Consider the following 24816-nt stretch of genomic DNA (forward strand, 5'->3'; position numbering starts at 1 on the left):
CTAAACATAATTTTCGGCTGCTTTTTCAACGTCATACAACTACACACTTTTTAGTGATGAAGCAAGAATTTTTTAAAATGGTAGGAACGACTGTGCGCGCTAGAAAACATTACTTGCACTTGTGATATCTATTTTAAATTTTTTAACAATTTCCCCTACTGTTCGGATAACATAGGAGTAATAGCAACGTCTTTATTTAATCAAACACCATACCGTGGAGTTCGCCGGCCTGAGTGGCCGAGCGGTTCTAGGCGCTACAGTCTGGAACAGCGCGACCGCTACGGTCGCAAGTTCGAATCCTGCCTCGGGCATGGATGTGTGTGATGTCCTTAGGTTAGTTAGGTTTAAGTAGTTCTAAGTTCTAGGGGACTTATGACCTCAGCAGTTAAGTCCCATAGTGCTCAGAGCCATTTGAACCATTTTGAACCGTGGAGTTCCGATGGCGGCTGTAGTCTCACAGCGCTGCTTCTGCTGCTGCTAATTGACGCCGTTATGACGAGTTTATGTGACATGAAGTCGTGCCTCCTGCCTCTCTGCCCGAAGCAGGCGCATTGTTGTCGTTCCTCGGCCCTGTGACACCCAGCTTAATTACGACGTTTAACTGCAACGGATCGCAAACCCCTAACACTTTTTTCCATATATTTTGCAGATGCTCTCTGATCAAAAGTATGAGGACATCGCTAAGAATGATACTGCTTCTGTATTTGCGATCGGATAATAGTAAAATAATAATAATAATAGTAACGCAAGATACATCTATGACACTCAATATCATTTCGTCTTTCACCTGTTAACGAACTGTATTACTTCTACTTGCACGTCTTTAACATGACCACGCGCCTACACGTCCATACTCCGGTCCCGGAATACACACTGTCGAGGCCAGCTTATGCCACATTAGGCGATTTTCACGGTTAGACAATATTTGCGGCTGAAATTGAAAAGTGCCATACTTGAAAGTATTATAATTGCAAAATTGCGGCTGGTAGGATAGCGCTAAATTGAAAATTGGACGTCACACTTTCGACAAAAGTTTGAGCCTTTAGCAGTTGTGCTATAATCAATGTGCGACACGCATCTTGCAATTTGAGCTCCATTCTCGAGTTAAATGGCTCTGAGCACTATGCGATTTAACTTCTAAGGTCACCAATCGCCTATAACTTAGAACTAATTAAACCTAACTAACCTAAGGACATCACACACATCCGCGCCCGAGGCAGGATTCGAACCTGCGACCGTAACGGTCGCTCGATTCCAGACTGTAGCGCCTAGAACCGCACGGCCACTCCGGCCGGCTCTCGACTTAAATACTTACCTACAGTAGCTTTATACGTTGTTCGCCGTTGCAGAAGACATAATCGTCTACGAAAACTGTGGATTCATAGAGTTGTTATGAATCGTCTGGGTAAAGGAAAGTATGTGTTGCCAGAGAAGAATGTTAGGGACTAAGCGCATAAATTCTTTGATATCAATGTATGTCTGTAGCACCTTTCGGCTTACTGTTATCCAATATTAAAAGTAACAAAAGAAAGAAAACTAAGTTATGTGATTATGTTGGTGCAGAAGAAACACTTGCAGTAATATTGAGGCAAGTTTTTGTTTCTAAGCAGAGACGTAATTTTTTTTTTTATTTCGTTACAGGCCAACTAAGGACCTCAAAAAGATAACTATTTTTTCTATTTTTCACCATCCTGCTACAACGCTGTCTCATTTTCTCAGCCTCAGCTCTCTTCCTTTCATCTAGCCATCTGACGCCAGCTACTTTTCTGTTTGTTTTATCGTAATGAAAACTTTTGAATATCTTTGCTTCTAATCTGAATGTGTCTGTGTTGACTAAGGTCTCCAATACAATCTACACTTCCTCTACGTCCTTTTCGTCTTGCTTCCCCACCCACTATCTTTGCCTGTTTTGGATGAAGGTGTGGATCTCCTTTGTTGATCTGTCTTCCTTCATTCTATCTAGATGGCCATTTTGTAACACGTCTTTTCCTGATCGCGTCTATTATTTTAGGGCAAAATTAGTATATTTCCTCATTTCAAAACCCAAGTGTCAAATAGGTGTTAAGAAGACGTAAAGTTAAAGTAATCTTTCGTCCTCCTTCCAAAATATTGCCACTTTTTGGCACCGTCAAATACGATTTAAAAGAGTTGCACAAGGCACGCATTTACAGTATTCCGTGCGAATGAGGCACATCATTTATAGAAAACACGGCGCGCACCGCGCAGGGCCGCTTTGTAGATCATCAACGGCATACTCGTCTCCTTCAATTCAACAAGTCCGCCATTACCAAACATTGCATTTCCACTGATCATTTGAAGAAATACAATGCAACAGAAAGTCTGGCCATATGTCAAACTTTTGGAGCTCCATCATCAATGAATCAGGGGAAATACGACTGTCTGAGTGCCGTATCAATCGGGACGGCGACTTACTGTTAAATTCTGCATGGGTTCATGTCATGCTCTGAGTTGCCACCGTCGTTCTGTGATTTTATCGTACGAAGACAATCGAGCTGGTATCGATACGGCAATAGTTGCCCACGGAGGGCGCCCAGTGCAGCTCACAGATCTGCAGTAGAAACGCATGCGCTCTAGTAGCACATGCGAAATGCCAACTGAACACACCACACACGTGCTGGCGGGGTCTTAAATACGTGAGATCAGAGGTCATAATTCCTGCGCATATTCCTCTTACTCTCTCCCACTCTGTACTACTTGTGCAACTACCCCACCAGCCTACCATTTGTGGTCACCCCTGGTGTCCCTCCAGTCTCTGAATTCTGCGCAGTGCTTAGTCATAATCCACCTCTGAACTGTTTCTAAGATATCCGGTTTCCTTCCTGAAAACAAGGAGCAGCTAGAAACATGCGATATGGCTTAAAATATGCGGGCATTCTTTGTATACGCGTGACACTGAGGCAAAGCCTTACTCATTAAGAACTGTAGCGACTCTGGCGAGAGTGATGAGTGATTTTGATACCACGAATGATGACCGTTTCAGTACAAGAGTAAACGTTAGTCTTCTCTACATTCGTTGCAAGTTGCGTTGTGATTGCGTTATTAACGTGAAAGCGTGCGTTCGTGGATGCGACAATTCAAAGGAGGCCGAACGTAATGAGACAACGAATCAAAACAATCTCCCAGTCCCCATCAAACACCATCAAGTCTGACGACACACGCTGTAAAAAAAAAAAAAAGAACTTTAGAAAAATTTGATGGTTTATTCAAGAGAAAGAGCTTCACCAGTTAAGCAAATCAGTAACGCTTTGCTCCACCTCTGGCCCTTATGCAAGCAATTATTCGGTCTGGCATTGATTGACAGGGTTTTTGGATGTCCTCCTGAAGATTAAAACATCAAATTCTGTCCAATTGGCACGTTAGATCGTCAAAATCCCAAGCTGGTTTGTGGACCCTGTCTATAATGCTCCAAACGCTCTCAATCGGGGAAAGATCCGGCGACCTTGCTAGCCAAAGTAGTGTTTGACAAGCACGAAGACAACCAGTAGAAACTCTCGCCGTGTGTGGGCGGGCATTATCTTGCTGAAATGTGTGACCAGGGTGCTTTACCATGAAGGGTGTAGGTGTACGTTTTAGTAACACAAAATCCTGCATGTCGACCCGAAAACACTGAAAGGGTACTACAAATGTGGGCCACGAATCCTGATAGACAACTTGACGGCTGCATGTGTGTAAATTTGCGAGATGATGTTGACCGTGAATGTGATTTTCTTTTCAACAATTGTGACTATGTATGAGACATGGATGCCGTTTCTGAAACCTGAACATAGGCGCCAGCGTATGTACACCTATCGCACCACCACCAAAAAAATTTCGGGCTAACACTAATGCCCAAAAAAGGGTTGGAACACTGGCGTAATCCTTAGTCAACTGTACTTCAAGGGGCATGCAGTGACAGGTGCGATTCCCACGATGATTTTATGAACAAGGACTTTGCCGGCACTGCGTAAAAAGGCTGCAAATGTGATCTTTGGTCAAGACAACGCACTGACGCATCAGGCGGACGCGACGCAGGAGTTTCTTCGTGAAAACAACTCTGGAACTGTCTCTCACGCTCCTTGTTCAACCTGACCTGGCTCACATAGATTTATGACTTTTTCGAATGATGACTGACACATTCTGTGGTGGAACATCCTCCAGTCGTGCTGCTATTCCATCAACGATATTCTAGTGGTGGTCAAGACAGACGTCTCGGGAAGCGATCTCAGTGCCAACTGAATCGTGGTGTCGATGTTGTGAATATTGTACACGGTTACAGGAAGGCTATATAGAGAAATGACAGATTTCAAATTTTGTGTGTGACTGTTTTGTGAGAAATGAAGTAAGGACTTTAGAATTAGAAGCTGCATTCATTTGTAAACCGTTTTTTTGTATCGTCTTCAACAACACATGATTCTAGATTCCTATGCACAGTGTGACCCAAAAGTCTGTTAACATTTGAAAATGTTCTAATTCACGGAATAATGTACGTAGAGAGGTAAAAGTTGAAAAACATGCCTGAAACGATATGAGGTTTTATTGAAACCAAAATCGAGTGCAAAACCGGCCAACAGGTGGTGCTGGACAGCAACAGTTCAATCATGCTGTATGAGAATCGCCTATAAAGTCACCTGCAGTGAGAGAGGGAGTCAGATGCACCAGCAATCGTGGCATGTTGATTTTACCAAAAAAAAGCACTATTAGCGAAGCTTTACTATCAGAATCGACAGTCCGATACTGCACCTTTACGATGTCGCCATAAAAAGGGTATTCGAGCGCATAAAGGTCTTGTGACAACCGTCACTGTAAAGAAAATGATTACAAGGTTCGAAGCCAAGGGTTGTTTAGTCGATTGGCTCCTTACTGAGTGACCAGACACAAGTGCTACTTCTGCTCGGACAGTTCAGGAAGCAATGGAGCCTTTAACGGGGGCAGCGTAGCGTGATGACGTCAGCGCTCGTGAAGTCGCACGTCGCAGCGGCATTCCACGCACTATTGTTTGGAGAGCGCTAAGACATTGCCTCGAACGATATCCGCACAAAATCCAGCGTCATCTTGAACCATTAGCCACCGAATTTGTGACGCGGAGAGCATTTGCGGCGTGGCACTTCAAAAAATTGGGGAAGATGACGATTGTTTGTCTAACGCGTTGTGGCCCGAATAGCCATTCACACTCCGATGGTCAGTCAACACCAACAACTGCAGGATTTGGGGTACCGAAAATCCTAGTACAGTCGTGGAAACGCCGTTGCATGACGAGAAAGTCACGGTGTAGCGCAGAATTATCAAATCAATTGTGACAGAACACCTTTTCTTCGAAGGAATGCGGCGTGGTGTTTTTCGAACTGTCAGTGTGGCTGGTGCGAGGTCCGCCGAAATTTTACAGAATTACATTGTCCCTAGCCTGGCTGATAAACACCTGCTGGAAGGTATGACCTTAACGTAGGATGGCTCTCCACCTCATATTGCTACACGTGTACAAGGTATCTTGCGCACATCGTTTGGTGAGGATCACATGCTGAGTCGCCACTTCCTTTGTGCCTGGCCTCCCAGGTCCCTAGACCTCAGTCTGTGCGATTATTGGCTGTGGGGTTACGTGAAGTAGCAAGTCTACCGCGAACGTCCGACTTCATTAGGGATGCGAAAAGACAAAATCCCACGGCAATTTCTCACCATACCTACAGTGCTACTCACAACATTGTCCCTCGACTGCAGGTGTTGTTGATATATATCTGTGTGGCGAGGTCCTCCCGTCGGGTAGACCGTTAGCCTGGTGCAAGTCTTTCGAGTTGACGCCACTTCGGCGACTTGCGTGTCGATGAGGATGAAATGACGATGATAAGGACAACACAACACCCAGTCCCTGAGAGGAGAAAATCTCCGACACAGCCGGGACCCGAACACGGGCCGTTAGGTATGACATTCCGTCACGCTGACCACTCAGCTACCAGGGGCGGACGGTGTTGTCATGAATGACTGCCGACACGTTGAACATTTGTTATCAAGAACATCGTCTTTGTTAAAAATCAACTGTTATACTCTTATGATAATTACTACTTCTGTAATGTTGTGCACTTTTTTTGATTTCAATAAAACCTCACATCATTTCCGTGAAGTATTGAATTTTCCAGTTTTAAAAGACTTTTAGGTGACATTGTACTATTTTGTTTTTAAACTGTGCTGGCAGTGTCTATCAAACACAAATATTCGCGAAAAAAGGAATTTCAAGTCTACAGAGTGAAACTTTCACACAACATAACACAAGCATGAAACTATTTAGTTCAGAGAAGGAATAAAAAGTCGCCAACTTTAGGCTAGCACTGGTGCCGGACTGCGGACTTACTGTGTGTGTTGGGAACCCAGTATAGTGACGGACCAAACGCACCCTCAGCCGGTCGAGACGAGGCCGGACTGCGCTTACCTCGGCCAGCCGGTAGGACTCGAACTCCTGCAGCTGGTGCTGGAAGCCGAAGTTGGGGTTGGCGACGGCGCGCCCGACACGCACCACCTTGAGCGCCTCCTTCCAGGAGAGTGACGTCACGCTCATGATGTACGCTACGGCCACCGTCACAGACCGCGACATGCCGGCCAGGCTGCAACACGGCAGACGCAAACATGTTACACCCAACTGTGTACTTTAGAAAGATACATGTACAGTCACCTCACACCATAAAACATGACACCCCCTTAACTCAGAACACTGGTCATTTTGGAGCGCCGTAGATTATGTAGAATCGTTCGTGTGACCCTACACTGCTGGAAAAACAGCTGTGAAATGGTTTGAATGTGCCAGCCGATTACATGGAATCGGTACAGTAAGATGGATCAACCTGGAGACATGACAGAATGCCAGAAAAGAACTATTCTGCTTGAACGTGTCCATGGCTACACAGCAAATAAAGCTGCTTAGCTTGTTGGCCTATCATTGCACACTGTCCAACAGGTGTACAATGCTACGGCAGGCGGGAAGGGAGAGGGAGTGGGGAGCAGCAGCGCCTAAGTGTTTCATGATGTCCACTTCTGACTCCAGAGTGGCGTGTGCGGGAAGCTGTGGGTATTGCGGCAAGAACTGGGTCAAAAATGTTTACTCAACAACAACATTCTTTATCATTCGATGCTCCCATAAGTGAGGTAGATGGCTGCGAACTAGGTGCTATCGGTAGCTAGGTAGCAATGATTAAATTATGCTGCAACAACTTAGCAGCTGGCGTTGACAGCGCCCTTCCAGGTGCAAGTTGGGTTCAAAATGGCTCTGAGCGCTATGGGACTTAACTGCTGAGGTCATCAGTCCCCTAGAACTTAGAAATACTTAAACCTAATTATCATAAGGACATCACACACATCCATGCCCGAGGCAGGATTCGAACCTGCGACCGTAGTGGTCGCGCGGTTCCAGACTGTAGCGCCTAGAACCACACGGCCAAATCGGCCGGCTGCAAGTTGGGTATTGCATGTTAGTAGAAACAGTCGACTTGCTGACACTTCCAGATCTATTACACACCATTTTTAATCAACATCTAATGTTTCAAAAAACCATTGTGATCTATTTTAATGGTACATATTTCAGTTAGTAATGGTAATTTACAGTGGCATGGAGTACACTGATTCGTAGCGACTGTAACGACTATGACAAGCTCCTTCTTTTTTGTAGTTTATTTACAGCTGTTTATTTTTTAACAATATAACTCTACTTCCTATCTTTTGTTGCATGTATTTAGCACAATGGCTAGTCGTGGTTGTCCTGACAGTTTGTTAAGTTTACAATGAGTTTCCTATTAAGAAAAGACAGAGGAATATTACATATTTGGTATAGAAAGTATAATTTCGTCACTTTAGAAATAAACTTAGTGATCGGGATAAGCTGTGGGTACCAGATCACGACGTGTGTACAGAAGATCGCAGAAAATGACGAAGGAAACAAACCTTTTGATTTACTGCTCCAATAATATGGAGAGAAACAGAAAAACCATACCAGTGATTAACTACTTTTGCAGCGTTAATGATACAGGTTTTACAACTCAGAAAACAAAGAGAAAGTAACAAGGTACCCAAATCTCTCGACTGCCATTTGGCTTGCGGGTAATGGTATACGTAATCCTGTTCCTAAAGCACTACAAGTTCTTGACAGCGATAGCTTGTGTAACTATAGCGGCATCCAACTTCATGCAGGTGAACAAGCTCATAAGTAGTTGACTTCCACTTCTGACATTTTAAAACCAAAGCTATATACATTTAACTATCCTAGACTAAGGAATTCGGACGTAATGAGGGGAAAAGCTCGACAACTCGGTTCCAGACTCGAAGAAAAATATTTGTTGTTGGAACATTTATATTCACAGAAAAAAAGCAGACTTTTGTCAATGTTTCAAAGAAGATTTGGTGCATAGTTCAGATATTATCGGTTTAATGAATGACTTTGCAACTGAATATAATAAAAGGAATGGGGACTGTTTCTGGATTCTTCTAAATGTTGTCTAAAGGCTGTTATATTTCACAGTGGTAATATATACGTGTATGAATTAGTAGTATTGCACATGCTGTAAATATGAAGGAAAATTACTAAAATCTATTTATAGTTAAAATAAATTAGTCTGCTCACACTTGGAATGTTTCTGGTAATTTAAAATTGCCCTATTTACTCCTTGACCAGAAAAGTGGCTATACTAACTGCCTTCCTTTGTTGCAAAAAAAATGGGATAGTAGGGATCAACATTGGTTTAGAGAAAACCGGCTTGCGAAATACAAAAAAATCTGTTAAGAGAGAGAATATTTGAAGTTATCCTGTGCTGTTCTGTCAGAAGCGAAATTGAAAGAGGGCGTGTTTGTTGGACCTGAAATTAAAAAAATAGTTCAATTCAAAATTATAGTAAAAGATGACAGTGACAGAAGGGTCTTTGGTATCATTCAAGGAGGTGAAGTTCTTAGGACGCAAGAGGGACCCATGTTATATTTCTGTTGTAGTCAACAGACAGTCTAATGAGCTTCGAGATACACACTTAAACAGCTACCTTCGATTTATTACCTGAAGATCAAGTGATGTCAGCGAGGAGCGTGGTGAACGCTTTCACAGACACATTAAAGTGGTGGTGAGACCTTGCTGCGGCGTGTGAGTGCAGACACGACATCTGAACAGTTCGCTACAAATCGATGTTTAGTGAACGCGGCAGTAGGTTGTGAGCTAATCGACTTTGAACGTGTGATGATAATTGGTGCGTGTCGCAAAGGCCAGTGCTTGTGGAATTAGGATTGTACAGGTCAACACTGTTCACGGTGGATCTACAACATCGCAGAGAGAATGTTGCTTCTCACATAAACCGCCGCACGTAAGGGACATCACGTCGCCACCACAGAGCCTAATGGACGTAAGACGGTCTACTGTGACTCAGATAGCCGCCCATCTCATTGTGGGGTGTCAGGAGAGTATTTCCACCAGGACTGTGTGGAGACAGATGAAACGCATAGATTTCAGCAGCAGTCGACCGACATCACATCCAATGCCTCCCATGACCTTTCTACATTCGCCGTAAATCAGTTGAATTACTTTCCCTTAGTTTTGCTATTCCGACACACTAGATGTTTCCAACTCATAGCTGGAAACATCAGCGGAGGAGTCCGGCGTGGAGGCATTCTCGGATAGCCTAATGATTAAGACAACAACTCATGAAAAGCAGCAGTCTTGATTTTGAGCCCTGGTCTGGTACAAATTTTCATTTATATGTGTACATCTGCATCTACATCTATACACGTACTTCGCAAAAAAAGCGTAGGTTTCCTTGTATCACTCGTAGCATTTCTTTCGCTGTTCCAACCGCAAACAGAGCGATACAAAAACGACTGTCTATATGCCTCCGTACGTGCCATAATTTCTGTCACCTTCCTGTTCTTACACGAAATGTACGTTGGCGGCGTTAGAATTGTTCTACAGTCAATTTCAAATGCCATTTCTCCAAATTTTCTCACTAGTGCTTCGCGAAAAGAACGTCGTCTTCCCTCCAGGGATTTGCATTTGAGTTCACAATTCATCTCCTTAATATTCGCATGTTGATCGAAACTCCGGATAACAAATCTAGCAGCCTACCTATCAATTGCTTCAAAGTCTTCCTTTAATCTGACGTGGTGGGGATTCAAAACACCTGAGCAGTACTCAAGAATGGGTCGCACTAGTTTCCTATATGCGGTCTCCATTAAAGATGAAATACAATTTCCTAAAATTCTCCGAATAAACTGAAACCTCCCATTCACCTTCCTTATGTGCTCGTTCCATTTCGTAACGCTCTGCAATGGCATGCCTAGCTATTTAATCGATGTATCTGTGTGAAGCAGCAAACTGATAATGTTGTATTCGAACATTATGGGATTGATCTTGCTATTCATCTGTACTACCTTACGTTCTTCTACATTTAGAGCAAGCTGCCGCTCGTCACAACAACCAGAAACATTGTCTAAATCATCTTGTGTCCTCCCACAGTCACTCAACGATGCACTTCCCCGTACACCACAGCGTCATCAGCAAACAGCCGCAGATAGCATTCCGTGCGTCAGATCACGTCTTATTTACATAGAGGACAAGAACAGTCCTATCACACGTCACTGGCGTGCTTCTGACGATTCCCTTTTCTGTGATGAAGACTCGCCCTCGCGAACAAAGTACTGCGTCCTGCTACTTACGAAGTCTTAGAACCACTCACTTACCTGCGTTAACAGTTTTCAGTGGGACACCTTGTCAAACGCTTTCCGGAAACCTAGTAATATGGAACCTGTCTGTTGCTCTTCATCCATGGTTTCCACGACACGTTCGTAACATTATAAATCACGTACCTCCATACAGAAAAGGAACGAAGTAGTCATTTGTATGGAACGATAACTTATATTTTGTTGTAAATAAGCGGCACAAGCTGTTTAAAGTTAATGTTTTACCTTTCTGCAACCAGTTTCAACCATTGGAATCGTTTTGATGGTGATCTCAAGATTGAAACAGGTTGCAAATTAGTAAAACAATACTTTTTAGCAGCTTGTCCCTATTGTTTACAACAAAATGTCTTTTATGTGAGGAACGACGCATGATTTTAGGAAAATTCTTTGGAACAACAACTTATCTATGCACAGTCTACACGGCAATTGTATCTTCCAGTTAGCAGATAGTGACTCATTTGCGCAAAAAGCCAATGACAGAAGGCAAAAAATATAGAAAATGTGACGGGTAAATACCAAAACAACAGGTGGAGAAGAAGCGATACCCCTATCACTGACAAAGCCATAGAGCAGACGCTGTAGTCTGTCGGGTAGCGTTTGTAAGACGTCTTACGTTTCACGAAAAGCGCCGTGCGTGTTGGCAACCATGTGCGCGTGGAAGAATGGCTGGAAGTCACGCAGCTAACTAAGGGCAGTGAGGTCGATGCACGGGACGTTAGGCGCATGTTCCGTAATTATCGCCTTCACGCGGCAAGCGTGGCGGGCAACAGCGGCAGTGACAGCCGCAGAACTGGTGACGCTGATGCCAGACAACAGCGATAGCACACGCGGCGGAATGAATACTACCGTCAGATATTTGCGTCTCACTGATGGCCGCAGGACTCGCCTTCCAACGCCCTCCTCGCAATGCCTACGCGTTGAGTAGACACAGACATCTCCAAAGATCGTAATGATCATTGACAGTGACCTTCCATCCTTTGTTCTATATCTTCTTCTCTTTTGTATACCTCCTACAATTATTTTGACGTGATGTCCGTCTTTCTGGCGGAACTTCCTGCCTTTCATTTAAAATAACGCCTTTAAGTTTCCCGTTAATTAATTGCTTACTGCGATTCCATCTTTTAAAAATTGCAGAAATGAAACAGTGGTATATAGTTCCCGTGAGTTACTATGGGTAGTGGCTGTACTTGACAACCGGAATAAATTAATGATTGGTTCGTTTTACCGACCCCCTGGCTCAAATGATTCAGTCGCTGAACAGTTCAAAGAAAACTTAAGTCTCATTTCAAATAGGTGCCCCACTGATAGTGATAATTTCCATCTATCCCCATATGTCGGCAATAATATACAGGGTGTCCATAATGTTCGGGAACACTTCCAATAATTTATTGCAGAAGAACCAAACATTGCACAGATATCATACATATTTCATTTTGAAGAGAAACCCTGAAAGTTTTTTCCATGTATACCGCCACAGCGTAGTTCGATAATTTGCCGATAGTCAGCGATAGTCACAAACATGGCGAGTTCAGGTGCGGAGCGAGCTTCCTGAGTGTTGGCGTTCGACACAAACAAGTGTGCTACATCTGTTCAGCGGATGTTTAGAACAAAGTACGGTAAGAAGTCACCTACAAGGAAGGCCATTTACCACTGGCACAACAAATTCGTTACGACGGGTTGCTTGTGCCCGGCAAAGAGAAGCGGACGTTCCAGTGTGCGTGAAGTGAATGTGGAGCGCGTACGAGAGACATTCATAAGGAGTCCAAAGAAATGGGAGCGTCGTGTATCCCGTGAACTCGAAATGGCTCCAATGATAGAGTGGAAAGTCCTACGACAGAAGCTGTTTATGAAACCATTCAAATTGTAGCTAGTGCAGAAGCACAATGGCGACGACAAAGACAAGCGTTTTGAGTTTTTTCGCAGTTGCAACAAGTGAATGAGAATGGGGATGACGTTGCTGATCGCTTAATTTTTAGCGACGAAGCCACTTTTCACACTAATGGGAAAATGAACAGGCATAACTGTCGAATCTGGGGTACAAAGCATCCACACGAATGCATTGAATTTGATGGTGATTCCCCAAAGGTAAACGTTTTTTGTGCCTTGTTGTTGTTGTGGTCTTCAGTCCTGAGACTGGTTTGATGCAGCTCTCCATGCTACTCTATCCTGTGCAAGCTTCTTCATCTCCCAGTACCTACTGCAACCTACATCCTTCTGAATCTGCTTAGTGCATTCACCTCTTGGTCTCCCTCTACGATTTTTACCCTCTACGCTGCCCTCCAATGCTAAATTTGTGATCCCTTGATGCCTCAAAACATGTCCTACCAACCGATCCCTTCTTCTAGTCAAGTTGTGCCACAAACTTCTCTTCTCCCCAATCCTATTCAATACCTCCTCATTAGTTACGTGATCTACCCACCTCATCTTCAGCATTCTTCTGTAGCACCACATTTCAAAAGCTTCTATTCTCTTCTTGTCCAAACTGGTTATCGTCCATGTTTCACTTCCATACATGGCTACACTCCATACAAGTACTTTCAGAAACGACTTCCTGACACTTAAATCTATACTCGATGTTAACAAATTTCTCTTCTTCAGAAACGATTTCCTTGCCATTGCCAGTCTACATTTTATATCCTCTCTACTTCGACTATCATCAGTAATTTTACTCCCTAAATAGCAAAACTCCTTTACTACTTTAAGTGTCTCATTTCCTAATCTAATCCCCTCAGCATCACCCGATTTATTTTGACTACATTCCATTATCCTCGTTTTGCTTTTGTTGATGTTCATCTTATATCCTCCTTTCAAGACACTGTCCATTCCGTTCAACTGCTCTTCCAAGTCATTTGCTGTCTCTGACAGAATTACAATGTCATCGGCGAACCTCAAAGTTTTTACTTCTTCTCCATGAATTTTAATACCTACTCCGAATTTTTCTTTTGTTTCCTTTACTGCTTGCTCAATATACAGCCTTTTACCTTGTGCCTTGTCACGTCGAAAAATGTACGAACCATCCTTCTTCGCCGACAGCACTGTCACTGGATATTCCTACTTGGACATGTTGCAGCAATGGCTGATGTCTCAAATGCAATCGGACTCTCCGTTCATCTCTCAGCAGGATGGGGCTCCACCCCATTTTCATCGTGAAGTTCGTGGGTACACGGAGCTGCCGCATCGATGGATCGGCAGTGCTACAGAAGGGGACAGTTGTTTCATGAAATGGCCTCGCCGATCACCAGATCTCACTCCGTGTGACTTTTTTCTGTGGGGACACATTAAAGACCTGGTGTATGCACCGCCTCTACCACGTGATGTAGCAGAGCTCCGGGAGAGAATACGGGAAGCCGGGAAGCGACTGCCACAGTCGGCGATGCCGTGCTGGAACGGGTATGGCAAGAATTCGATTACCGCATTGACGTCTGCCGGGTCACTAGTGGTTCGCATATCGAAAGTTTGAAAAAAAAAAAAAATAACTTTCAGGGATTCTATTCAAAATGCAATATATATGACATCTGTACAATGTTTAGTTCTTGTGAAATAAATAATTGAAAGTGTTCCCGGACTTTATGTACACCCTGTATGTTTAAAATCTGTGGTAGGCATAAAATGTTGTTGTTGTTGTGGTCTTCAGTCCTGAGACTGGTTTGATGCAGCTCTCCATGCTACTCTATCCTGTGCAAGCTTTTTCATCTCCCAGTACCTACTGCAACCTACATCCATCTGAATCTGCTTAGTGTATTCATCTCTTGGTCTCCCTCTACGATTTTTACCCTCCACGCTGCCCTCCAATACTAAATTGGTGATCCCTTGATGCCTCAGAACATGTCCTACCAACCGATCCCTTCTTCTGGTCAAGTTGTGCCACAAACTTCTCTTCTCCCCAATCCTATTCAATACTTCCTCATTAGTTATGTGATCTACCCATCTAATCTTCAGCATTCTTCTGTAGCACCACATTTCGAAAGCTTCTATTCTCTTCTTGTCCAAACTATTTATCGTCCATGTTTCACTTCCATACATGGCTACACTCCATACGAATACTTTCAGAAATGACTTCCTGACATTTAAATCAATACTGGATGTTAACAAATTTCTCTTCTTCAGAAACGCTTTCCTTGCCATTGCCAGTCTACATTTTATATCCTCTCTACTTCGACCATCATCAGTTATTTTGCTCCCCAAATAGCAAAACTCCTTTACTACTTTAAGTGCCTCATTTCCTAATCTAATTCCCTCAGCATCACCCGACTTAATTAGACTACATTCCATTATCCTTGTTTTGCTTTTGTTGATGTTCATCTTATATCCTCCTTTCAAGACACTGTCCATTCCATTCAACTGCTCTTCCAAGTCCTTTGCTGTCTCTGACAGAATTACAATGTCATCGGCGAACCTCAAAGTTTTTATTTCTTCTCCATGAATTTTAATACCTACTGCGAATTTTTCTTTTGTTTCCTTTACTGCTTGCTCAATATACAGATTGAACAACATCGGGGAGAGGCTACAACCCTGTCTTACTGCCTTCCCAACCACTGCTTCCCTTTCATGTCCCTCGACTCTTATAACTGCCATCTGGTTTCTGTACAAATTGTAAATCGCCTTTCGCTCCCTGTATTTGACCCCTGCCACCTTTAGAATTTGAAATATGTCCGAAATTATCCTGAACGATTTCACAGAAAATTATTTAGAACATTAGTTTAGGAGCCCACTCGAAGATTAAGGGATTGGGAAAACATACTTGACCTGTTACCTTCAAACAATCTTGAGCTAATAGAGAGCACAGGTATTAGTGACCACAAAACAGTTGTAGCGAGACTGAATACCGTAATATCCAAACTCACCAAAATTAAACGCAAAGTATGTCCGTTTAAAAGAGCAGGTAAAAATTCTCTTGACGCCTTTCTATCTTCCGATCTGGCTGTGTAGGCGTATATAGATATGGTTTAAATTCAAAGACATTGTATCGGCGGGATACACTGAAGCGCCAAAGAAACTTGTATAGACATACGTATTCAGAGATTTGTAGACAGGCAGGACACGGTGCTCCGGTCGGCAACGCTTACATAAGACAACAAGTGTCTGGCGCAGTTGTTAGATCGGTTACTGCTGCAACAATGGCAAGTTATCAAGATTTAATTGAGTTTGAATGTGGTATTACAGTCGGTGCAAGTGCGATGGGACACAGCTTCTCCGAGGTAGCGATGAAGGGGGGATTTTCCAGTACGACCATTTCACGAGTGTACCGTGAATATCAGGGATTCGGTAAAACATCAAATACACGACATCGCTGCGACTGGAAAAAGATCCTGCAAGAACGGGATCAACGACGACTGAAGAGAATCATTGAACGAGACAGAAGTGCACCCCTTCCACAAATTGCTAAATATTTCAATGCTGGACCATCAGCAAGTGTCAGCGTGCGAACAATTCAACGAAACATCATCGATATGGGCTTTCGGATCCGAAGGCTCGCTCGTGTACCCTAGAAGACTGCACGACACAAAGCTTTACGCCTCACCTGAGCCAGTCAACATCAACATTGGACTGTTGATGGCTGGAAACATGTTGCCTGATCGGACGAGTCTCGTTGCACATTGTATTGAGCGGATGGACGTTTACGGGTGTGGAGACAACCTTATGAATCCATGGATCCTGCATGTCAGCAGGTGAATGTTCAAGCTGGTGGAGGCTCTGTAATTGTGTGGGCCGTGCGCAGTTGGAGTGATATGGAACCCTTGATAGTCTAGATTCGACTCTGAGAAGTGACACACACGTAAGCATCCTGTAGGATCATCTTCATTGATTCGTGTTCATTGTGCATTCCGACGTACTTGGGCAATTGCAGCAGGGCAATGCGACAACCCACACGCCCAGAATTGCTACAGAGTGGTTCCAAGAGCACTCTTCTGAGTTTAAACACTTCCGCTGGCCGCCAAATTCCCCAGACATGAACATTATTGAGCAATTCTGGATACCTTGCAACGTGCTGTTCGGAAGAGATCTCCACCCATTCGTACTCTTACAGATTTATGGACAGCCCTGCAGGATTCATGGTGTCAGTTCGTTCCTGAACTATTTCAGATATTAGTCGAGTCCATGCCACGACATGTTGCGGCACTACTGCGTGCTCGCAGGGTTACTACACGATATTAGGCAGGTGTACCAGTTTCTTTGGCTCTTCAGTGTGTATAGCAAGTAAATCAATAAGCAATGGTACTGATCACCCCCGGTACACAAGCAGGTTGGAACACTGATTCAGAAGCAATGAAAAAAGATTTCCAGATTTAAAAGAACGCAAAAACCGCGAGATTGGGGAAGTTTTACAGAAACTCGAAATTTAGCGAGAACTTCACTGCGAAGTGCTTTTAATAGTTTCCATAACGAAACTCTGTCTCGAAATATGGCAGAAAACCGAAAGAGATCCTGGCAATATGTAAACTACACCAGCAACAAGACGCAATCACAATGCGCGATAACAATGATGATGTCACTAAACAATACCACTATGCAGAGTTAATAAACACCGTTTGCCGAAGTAAATATTTTAAATTCGACTCAAAGTATCACGATGAGTAACACAGAAATAGATAACCTAGGTGTGACAAGGCCTCCAGTCCAGACTGTATACCAGTCAGGTTCCTTTCAGAGTATGTTGATATAACAGCTCCATATTTAGCAATTATATACAACCATTCGCTCGTCGAAAGATCCGTACCTAAATACTGGAAAGTTGACTATGTCATACCCAGCGACCAAGGAAAGGAAACGGGTGTATTCCCTTGAATTACGGACCTATATAACTGACGTCGATTTGCACTAAGATTTTGTAACATGTGCTGTCTTCTAACGTTATGAATTCCCTCGAAGAAAGCGATTTATTGACAAATAGTCAGCACGGATTCAGAAAATATCGTTCTTGTGTCACACAAATAGTTATTTATTCTCGCAAAGTAATGATTGCTATCGACAGGGGATCTCAAATTGATTCCATATTTTTAGGTTTCCAGAGGCCTTTTGACACCGTTCCTCAAAAACATCTACTAATGGAATTGAGTGCCTATGGAGCATCGCCTCAAACGTGTGATTGGATTCGCGAGTTCCTGGCAGTCGCAGTTCATATTAACTGACGGAAAGTCATCGAGTAAAACCGAAGTAATAACTGGCGTTGCCCAAGGGAAATGTTGATCCTGTCACTTATCATCTTGTGAAGTCATCAGATAAGCGAAACCAATTGCAACTTGATTTATGCTAGATATCTGTGTGGTGCGAAGAGTGGCAGTTGATTCTAAATAATGAAAAGTGTGAAGACATCCACATGAGTACTAAAAGAAGCCACTAAATTTCGGTCTCACTATAAATCACACAAATCCAATAGCCGTAAATTTGAAAAAACTACTTAGGGATTATAATTACATAGATAATGCAGTGGGGAAAGCAAGCCAGAGACAGAGATTTATTGGCAGAACACTTAGAAAATGCAACAAATCTATTAAAGAGACTGCTTACGCCACGCTTGTTCGTCCTCTGCTAGAGTATTTCTGTGCGGCGTGGGATGCGCAATAGATTGGACTGACGGAGGACATCGATAAAGTTCAAAGAACGGCAGCTCGTTTTGTATTATTGCAAAATAGGGGAGAGAGTTCTACGGATATGATACGTGAATTAGGGTGGTAGTCATTAAAACAAAGGCGTTTTTCGCTATGGCAGGACCTTCTCATGAAATTTCAGTCGCTGACTCTCTCCTCAGAGGGTGCAAATATTTCGTGTGTGTGTTTTGAGGTTTTCGGGTGCTAAACAGCGCGGTCATCAGCGCCCAGCAAATATTTCGTTGGTGTCCACCCACATAAGTAGAAATGATAGGTGGAAATGATCATCATAATAAAATAAGAGAAATCAGAGGGCCCACGGAAAGATTTAAGTTCTTGATTTCCCTCGCGCCGTTCGAGAGTGGAATGGTAGAGAAATAGCTTGAAGGTGATTCGATGAGTCCCTTGTCAGGCATATAAATGTGAATTGATGAATAAATGTAGAAAAATGTAGATGTAGGCATTTTCCGCTGTACTTCTATAGCCATCTAAGGTCCACAAACTTCTAGTAGAACATATTCTGTGTGACTGAACTCCAGATTTGGAGTTGCTGTGACAGCACGAATTTTGAGCGAGGGAGACAGAAAGGACGTAAATAACGTGACGCTGTGGTACCACGGGGCTTTGTTACTACACACTTGAGGTTTTGCTATCTTCATCTACGTAGCATTTTAATTTACTTTATACAGTACTGATCGGTGCAAACTAACTGGTCCAACTAATTACTGGTCTACCATGAATTGTTGATTTGTGAAAGGATCATTTAGCTTGTCAACAATTATATCCAAGGACCGAAGACAATTATATAATGGCATCATAAGTAAATTACGTCTTTGGCAGTTAGGTTTTTATTGCCTGTAACAAGATATGTGGCATAGGAATTTCACTAATTGTCACAGGTTTACGAACAGGAAACAGAATCTTTATTCTCTGATGGAATAGTAGGAATAGCTAAAGTAATCTGTTTTAGTAAGCCAGACATTTTTAAGCTCTGGATTATACGCTAATAACTTGTAGACCTGGACAGCCATAGCTTTTCCGAGGCCAACATATTTCTATTAAAGGTTATAAAGCACTACCTTAGCACCCACTGCTTCGCTCGTGAAGACTAAATGGTCTGCACAGATTTTTTTAGTAGTTGTTTAATTGAATATGTATTTTTTGGCTCTAAGTGAGCGCTGTTCTACTTTTCCAATTTGAGTAGATGTTCAAACGTAGTGTCGTCAACTTCAATACACTTAGCCATCCGCTTTTCAAATGACCATACACAGGATAGAAGTATCTCCGGGAACGTCAGCACAGGCGTTTCTGATGCTGTCGACAACGTCTTCTCAGCTTTTTGGCACTTGCTTTTGCCTATTGTTTTAAATATCCCCACAGAAAAAAAGTCCGACGACGGCAAATCCGCGACCATGCGGGCCAATTAATTGGGCCACCTCTGCCGATCCAATGCCAAAAACGCCGGCTGCTGTGGCAGAGCGGTTCTAGGCGCTACAGAGCGCTCTGCTGCTACGGTCGCAGGTTCGAATCCTGCCTCGGGCATGGATGTCTATGATGTCCTTAGGTCAGTTAGGTTTAGGTAGTTCTAAGTGAAGGGACTGATGACCTCAGATGTTAAGTCCCATTTAAGCCATTTGAACCCTTTCTCTTACATCCTCCGTAAATCAGGATCATTTCAATATTTTCTTCTGTTGATAGAATTTATCGTCCATTTGCGCGTTTGTTCCCCAAATGATAGGTACGTATGAAAGCAATAAACTCTGCGCACGTTTTGTAATGTTTAGAGCGGCTATTTTCTCTACGTCTGCACGACACATGAGCTCGGGTGGCAGTGTACTGCCTGTTATGATACGTCGTAGTTCGCTACACGGCAACAGTGGCACGTTGATATATTAGAGGAATAGTCTTGCGAATAGAGTTTCCAATTAGACGTTATGAACCACTAGCCGGCCCTAACCTCGCAGAAGGGAGGTGAGGTCCCACGTGCCATTGGATATTCACGGACCATCGAGTAACAAGCATGTCGTTAAGTTGTTATTAGGGTATCCATTTAAGTTGCCACCCACTATCCACGCACAGGTTGAGGTGGGGGTCGAGTATGGTATTACTGGATGTCCCACTCCGAGACAAACCAATTGGAATTGTTACTTTTTTCATCGGATGTGTAGTTTTCTATGTCTTGAGTTAAAATGAACACCCTGTAATAGAGATGGAAAATTAAGAGTACTCTGCAGAGATTGTTTCATTATCCTCAAAAAAGGATAAACGAGGATGATGGGAAAGAGTAGGGAAGTTCCGAAAAGAAATAAAGAGAAAAGAGGCGAGATGTTAAATACATAAATACATACTCAGTCTGTTCAGACTGACAGAAAATGATCTAGAAAACTTTTCTTCCGCAGTTCAAGCTAGCCGTTTAGCCAAACATCCGTAAAGCTACGAAGGCAGATATATATTGAATCTCTTCAACATATTCATCAAATTGCTCTCACGAAGTACACAAAAGATGCTGAAACATCAATTTATATGTATAACCCGGCGTCGACCGTCGCATAAATGACTGTGACTCCTAATAAGAAAAACATCGATTGCTGCTAGTTCCATTCACTTGATATTATCTTAAGCAACAGTAATGAAGTTTCAGTGAGCGAAATAAGGAATTAAAAATCACCCATTCAATAGCAAAAGTATTCATTTTTAAATATTTTGCACTACAATTATTTCGTTAGATATAGTAATCTCAGTGATAATGACATCGATTCCGTATCACTGGAAAGTTAAAAAGCCGTCCGAGCTTATGTAACTACGATTCCGATCGCATAAAATTACAAGATTTGTTTTGCCATTTACGACTTGGGACCATCAAAAAACAGTTTGATGGACATTGCTGAATCACTGAACGAAAGAGAATGATTATGTTGCAATACCAATCATAGCTGTACGCCCCTATAAACATCAACAGAACATAGCAACAAACAGTCACCGCCGACTAGTCCGTCATAGAACTAATGAAGGAGAAAAATAACAGCACCGCGCAGCAGTACACGATCGCGTGAAGGGCAGTGCACTGTTGATAAATGCACTGCTTGCGACAGACGTATTCTGTTTATTGTAGTCTTGTTACGCCCATCCTTGATGGTTACCTTCATTGGCTGCCACGTGTTGTACAGGAATAAACGGATCAGCCAAAACATTATTACCACCGTCAATCCGAGACTCAATGTCGCTTAGTGGCGCTGCAGGCATATGACGCGGCACGGAAAATACGTTAGCGGAGCAGAGACAAATGAGGCACTCGGTCGTAAAACATGGTGTCTAACAATTTTTGCCAATTGGCGTTTTTGGCAACGTCGGACTCCTTACAGGTGATTTCATAGGTTGGTGAAGGAATCTGCGGGAGATGTGTACGTTGTAAGAAATTATGTTGGTATTATGTTATGGTAAGTGACAGCTGGCTGCAGGTAAAACATTGCAAGAAACAAACATGGCGGCCCGACACAGTCTGTTCCGTAGTGATGAGGAACTTGAATCGAAAGTTTCGAGCGCTAACAATAATTCTGACTACAGTTCTTCCTGTAATGACGAAGATGAAAGCCCAGAGTATTATCCTGTTTGTGAGTGCAAACAAATCGGATGCAAATTACTCCTTAAAAAGGTAAGAACAGATGCCTTTATTTCTTAATCTGTTTGAAGTAAAAGATGGTATGTACTGCACTTACCAAAAAAATGGCTCTGAGCACTATGGGACTTAACAGCTGTGGTCATCAGTCCCCTAGAACTTAGAACTACTTAAACCTAACTAACCTAAGGGTGTAACGACAACTGTACATATAATAATTTTTTTCTTTATGAATTTAGATAAATTAATGTAAGCAATGTTTTGAACTTTTTTTTCGGTTCGTATCGTTATGTTAAAGAGACTGTGAGCAACTTTTGAAATGAATATTATTATTTATGTTGGATTGCAAATAATGTGGTAATCAAAGGAAAGTGTATTTAATGTTAAAACTATTGTAAAATGTGAAAATTGTAATTTATACACTTGGTCCATACGTAGGTAATGCATTAGGATATGTGTAGTAGAAAACCTGTGGTGAATACCCTACCTGTAGGGGGAGCGGGAAAGGGTGGAGGCAGGCGAGGCGGGAAAACGCACACTGGCGCGGTTCGGTACAACGGGCACAGTATGACAGTCGGAGGCGAGCAACAGTCGGAAGTACACGTACTGTACCGAGGAGGCTACCCAGGAAAAGTGGATTCCATTGAGCCTCGGATGAACCGATTCCGACGACTACTTGGCATGGCTATATTCTGAGGCACAAAATTGGAAAGATTACGACGCTAAGAAGATGGAAAGTGCCGATGTTGTGTGAGCCTTAGCCGGGCTTGTATGTGTGCCGTGCTGCCCGCTATCTCGCTGCCCGCCAACCGTCGCACCGACTTGCACAGGTCAAACATTTATTTCATCTTTAGAAGTGTATCTGTGTGGACCAGTGTCGAAATTGTTTCTAACTGTTCAATAATAACGTGACTTTTACCAGAATTGCTTTAGCCATGACTTATCCTGATCACTGACCTAGACAGGATCCTTACCTCGTATTGTGCAACCCGAGTATCATAAACTGAAAGTTTAATGTTAGTGTTAATGAAAATTATCAGCATATTAATCTATGCCATAAAGGAATCTAAAGTGCTGTGTGTTATTGCAAATGTTGGTAAAGAACAAAAGCATGACTAAATTGGAAGAGAGTTTTTTTGAATTGAGTTAGCGATGTTATTTAATTAATTTGAGACAGAAATAATGACAGTTAAATTATTCAGAAGTAAGACAAAAGAGTAGTTATCCATAGATTGCTAAATTTGAGTGTAAATTTGCCTTCAGTACTTAATAGTTTCAGTATAACGACCATAACAGTTTCAGGCCCCCCCCCCCCTTTCTCTTGTCCATTCTTTCAAACCTTGAAATGTGTTGATCAGATTTGACCAGTAAAGCTAAATTCTATATTAATCCTAAGTGTATTAGTGTTTTTCCATCATTAATAGTGATATTGTGTGTGTACTTTCAAGATTGTCGATGCTAGGGCAATCTATGCCCGATTTCAGTCTGCCCAACATACAAAATGCAGTTCGTAGTAATCATTATTGTGTGGTGTTATGTAAATTTAGCTCGTCCAAATTAGTACAAAAAGAGAAAACTTTAGTTCAGTGGATCTTTCTGGTTCTAAACTTTGCCATATAACGCAACGTTATTACGTGTAGTTATGCTTGTACATGCACCCACTTGTACAAGGAAAAACTCACTCATTGCCTAAGTAGGCTGGCGACCGAATTATTAATTATAGGTAGCATCTACTGTGTGTACTTCTTGTCCATGCGAACGAGTAGTTATACTTCACATTTGCTTGATGCATCACTGTAGTTATTGACTGAGTATAAGTCCGATCTTGCTTCTATTAGGTACACGCGGTCAACTTATGTACTAAAATCCTTGTTTATAAGGTGAAGCCCGTGAACTTATTACAGTACAGGCTTTATAGAGCTAACGTACGACCAATGAGGGCGGTAGCGTTACAAGTGGCTTCCCGGTGACAGGACATCCAGCTGTTGTCGGTTACAAATTAATGTAAATACCGAACAGTGGATGTTCAGTGGCACGAATTGCAATAAAAGTCAGTAAAATAAACTGCAGTGTGAGTCAAGTACGGTAGTGTGGTGTAGCGTACATTCAGTATGGACGAGAAAGTAGACGGGGTAGATGTGCCGAGCGTAATGGAAGAGGCGCATGGCAGTAGCCGGAGGTTACGCGGCCAGATAACAGATGGCGTTAGCGAAAGACAGTTGGCGTACATACAATACCACGAACATGTCAATGAACAGATTGAAAGGTTGAGATCGCCGCGGACACAGCAAGGAATAAAACAGGAAGTAGAAGGTGACTTTGTAGATGATAGTGGTTATGTGAATGAATCCACTGACATGTTTGATTCTCCACAAATAAAGAAAGAACCGAAAGAAACTTTTGAAGTAGGATCGGAATACACCGATTCCGTAGAACAAAACAGTGTGAAAATTTTAAGCATAAACGATTTATTTGAACAATTAACCAAACAAATTTCAGGACAGAGTGAGCAGATCAAAACACAGAATGATCAGCTTAAAACACATGTTGATCAGCAGCTCAAAATACAGAACGAGCAGCTCAAAACACAGAATGAGCAGCTTAAAACACACGTTGACGAGCAACTCAAAACACAGGTGGATCAAATTAAAGCACAGGTCGAAGGACAGGGAATTAAAATTAGTAAAAAATAGTACAGGTAGAACAAAAAGTGGGTAATTTAAGTTCTGTGGTAAATACACTGAAACTAGAAATTGTTACCATTAACAAAAATATGGATACTATGCAGGAGGAAATTGGAAACATTAATAGTAGATTCGATGTTGAAATTCTCAACATCCAAGAGAAAGTAGAACCTCTGGTTGAAACTAAGGTAGACGAAAAAGTTTGCGGTCTCAAAACTGAGATCGTAAACGAATGTCA

At 42.6% G+C, this 24816-nt stretch overlaps 1 protein-coding gene across 1 annotated transcript in view; it reads right to left on the minus strand.

Moving 5' to 3' along the window:
• The window catches only part of LOC126474542 (uncharacterized), a 718908-nt gene that overhangs the window by 76250 nt on the left and 617842 nt on the right, over positions 1-24816 (minus strand). The window contains exon 4 of the mRNA XM_050102015.1: positions 6419-6590. Coding sequence (XP_049957972.1) covers positions 6419-6590 — 172 coding nt within the window. The remainder of the gene's footprint in view (positions 1-6418; positions 6591-24816) is intronic.

The sequence above is a fragment of the Schistocerca serialis genome, chromosome 4, assembly GCF_023864345.2.
Source record: "Schistocerca serialis cubense isolate TAMUIC-IGC-003099 chromosome 4, iqSchSeri2.2, whole genome shotgun sequence".
NCBI lineage: Eukaryota > Metazoa > Arthropoda > Insecta > Orthoptera > Acrididae > Schistocerca > Schistocerca serialis.